Below are 3528 nucleotides of genomic sequence, written 5' to 3'. Positions count from 1 at the left end.
AGTCTTCAGTGTCACACGATCCTTCAGAAATCATTCTAATATGCGGATTTGATACTCAAGAAACATTTCTTATTATCATCGATATTGAAATAGTTGTGCTGCTTAATATTTTTGTAAAAACCAGGATACATTTTTTCAGGATTCTTTGATTAATATAAAGTTCAAAAAAACACATTTTATTTAAAACCAAAATCTTAGCACTATAAAGTCACTTGGTCAATTTAATGCACCCTTGCTGAATAAAATAATTAATTTATTTCACAAAATAAAAGTTTTACTGACCCAGACTTTTGAACGGTAGTGTAATTTCCAAACTGTACCAAAATTCTGCACCAAAATCTCTACTGTAAAGCACCAATGTGGGTAAGCAAAATAAACTTACTTAATTAAAACTTACATAAGAACTTTGATTCATAGAAACAGAATGGGATGTATAACTTTAATCTGCAGAGCTTTCTGTGGAGATTTGCATATGCATATTCAGTGTGGGCCTGCCAATAACCCGTGTTTCTCACTGGAAGAAACATAAACTTTCTCTTGGAAGAAAAAAAGCCTTCAGCATCAAACAGTTGGCAGCGATCACGGATCAGACAGCTTAACAGGGTAACTAACAAAATGGTCAGTTAATTAGCCCTGTTTGATTGACCGCAAATCTCCTTCTTTCATATCTGAGTCACTGCAGGTTCTTAAGCTCCATCAGCTGATAGTTTTACTGGCGTTTGGGCATGCCATGAAGCTCACATACAAGATCAAATACAGTAGGATCTGGTTCAGAAGATGATCACCAACAGCCTCGGAATGTGAAGGCTGAAGGGTTATGCACTGGTGTACATTTCTTCTAAAGCATTCTGTGTACAGTGATGCATTCAAAAATGAACTGATAATGGAGAAAAATGTGCTAAACTGGGAGTCTGGGGAATGAAACACATTTGTTATGAGGGACGCAGTCGTGAAAAAATGTAACCATTCATTTCCCCCTCTCACTATCTCTAGATAATGATAAATACACTGGATATGTTCACAACAGCATTATTTCCTTTTCCCCTCAATTTGAGCCAAATTAGTCTAAATTGCATCTGCAAACGTGCCAAAAACACAAAGTGTGCATTCTTTCCCATGGTTGAATTAGAATGGATGAGATAGGAACAAACAAAGCTATACATGTTGCATGGGTGTGCATAAACGACACAATAACGCTTTACAGCACAAAATCGTCATCAGAGTTTTGCCAACTGAGAATTTGCAATAACTGCCCGGGTACTTGTAAAGCCGAATTTACAAGGTTTATCTAACCGCTGAAGCCATAAACACATTAGTTGAGTTGCAGCATCATAAATAACCAACAGTTTGACCTTTAAGGTCACTGTCTGTCCTGACCTCAGCGTCATCAGGTTGTGTCTGGTCAATGGAGAAAAACCTGTGCTAGTGTTTAAGCAAGGATGAATCTTATTGAAAACACGTCCAGGTCACATGTCACCCTAAAATCAAAATTGAAAACACACACACACACACACACACACACATATATATATATATATAAAGAAAATGAAAGTTTTAAGGCCATTATATTATAAAATTATTTTGTTTTCATGATGATTATGAGTTTACACACAAATTCTCATCACTATGTGTCCAGATGTTTACCATTATATTTTAATAGATTTTTTTTTTACTGTAACAATAATACTGTATTACAGAAAAAAATGACTTTTTTGTTTAAGGAAAATCAGCATAATTTAAAGGCAGTCCACTTGATGTATAAATCCTTTATGATTTAAATAGAATGCCTTAATTGCATCAGTAATGTCAAAACAAAATAATCAAATGAAAACAATGTAATTGCAATAAAATAAAATAAAATAAAATAAAAATAGGCTGCATGTTATATAAGAACATTTCTTATTTCTTCTACTCATTTTTGACAGGTCTGGGATGCGTATCTACAGAAGAGAAACCACATGCCGTGGTGCTGGTCTGTGCCACGGGGGCCGGCTATTGTTCAGCATTTAACAGCAGCTTTGTCATCCTGTCAGCTGCATTTGTTACAGCAGAAAGGGAAGCTCTGAAAACATGCCACTCATAGACCCAAATCAAAGTTGAGTGTCCTCGCTGTGAGACCACAATGATACCCACACCAGACCAGAGACTCACTCAAAGCAACACTGACAACAAAGTCTGACTTTAGTCCTCTCTCTAAACTCTGAGCAGATCTAAAATGCAGATGCAGACAAACATTCACTATTAATGCACCAAATTGCTATCGTTTGGCAACTAGCATACAATTAGGCAAATTTAAGTCACATTTATTTCTATAGTGCTTTATACAATACAGATTGTTTCAAAGCTGCTTAACATTAAAAAACATGAAATGAACAGTGTTAATGTAGTAAAATTGATCAATTATAAAACAAATTCAATTTCAGCTGAAAAGCAGCTCTACAGAAGAGAACAGTATCATTATTCAACTCATTATTCATTATAATAACTGTCATGTGGCAAAGTTAATATATATATATATATATCAGTTCAATAACAGTGTCAATACAAATTCACAAAGAAAAAAGCAGAATCAATTATGGAAACTCAACTAAGGAGTACTGATTCTGCGGTAAAATATAACTTGACAACAATGTCAATATTCAGCTCAAGTCAGTTCAGTGTTGGATTAGTTTAGTTACAACAGCAGTTTGATTTACTTTCAGCATTGAGTCACATTCCAAAGCCAGGGGTTAATGTGGCTAAATTTCTCCTCAACATCACCACAGCAGTCCCGTGCTTTTCACAAATCTACAAGAGCTGCTTGACTGTTCTCGTCTCACTCCTACAGAACACACAAGTTCTGCAGTCTGAGCTTGACTTAAACACGTCTGCGAACACTTACTCTCTGTCTTCACGCAGAACAAGCAAACAAACCGTCTGAGGAGCACACACACGCAGCAAATGAGGTTAAAATTCCCCAGATATCTGAAGACATTCCCAGCGCCAGTGAGCCATGTCACCATCTCCTTACCTGAAACACAGCGGTGGCCATCCTCAATGGGTATGAATGCGTGTGTGTGTGTGTGTGTTTCAGCACCAGCGCCGCATTCTCCTCCAAGCAGAGAGATTGCGGGATTGTCCGGTCCAACTCGCAGGCAGCGCAGCGCACCTCTCTCAAACACACGCTATAATCCAGCCAGCAGGAGCAAGTGTGTAGATGTGTGCACAAACACGTTGACTTTCTTGGCTTCCTGAGAAAGGCTGAAATGTTGACTCACATTCCCTGTTCGCTCTAGCCAAAAAAAAGGATCATAAAAGATACTCACACTATATATGGCTATGGACTAAGAGAGGAGGTCAGATCCAGACGCAGCACCTACAAACTCAACGAGCGCACAGCACGGAAATCTAGGAAGTCTAGTTGCAGGCTACTGCCATTCCCCTTTCCCTCTCACTTTTTTGCCCTCCCTTTTTTGCTCTTTCTCTCACTCTCTCTCTCCCTTTTGCTCACTGTGAGCATGTATTGAACAGACAGGGAAAAAAAACCTT

At 37.9% G+C, this 3528-nt stretch overlaps 1 protein-coding gene across 1 annotated transcript in view; it reads right to left on the bottom strand.

The window, feature by feature from the left end:
• Nucleotides 1-3328, bottom strand: part of LOC107571409 (tensin-3-like) — a 111635-nt gene extending 108307 nt beyond the window's left edge. Inside the window, exon 1 of the mRNA XM_016257733.1 lies at nucleotides 3011-3328. Within this exon, the coding sequence (XP_016113219.1) occupies nucleotides 3011-3031 (21 nt within the window). The 5' untranslated portion in view covers nucleotides 3032-3328. The remainder of the gene's footprint in view (nucleotides 1-3010) is intronic.
• Nucleotides 3329-3528: the final 200 nt, after the last annotated feature.

The sequence above is a fragment of the Sinocyclocheilus grahami genome, unplaced genomic scaffold (assembly GCF_001515645.1).
Source record: "Sinocyclocheilus grahami isolate Dianchi unplaced genomic scaffold, SAMN03320097.WGS_v1.1 scaffold1591.1, whole genome shotgun sequence".
Classification (NCBI taxonomy): domain Eukaryota; kingdom Metazoa; phylum Chordata; class Actinopteri; order Cypriniformes; family Cyprinidae; genus Sinocyclocheilus; species Sinocyclocheilus grahami.
This window is presented reverse-complemented; position numbering and strand designations above follow the sequence as displayed.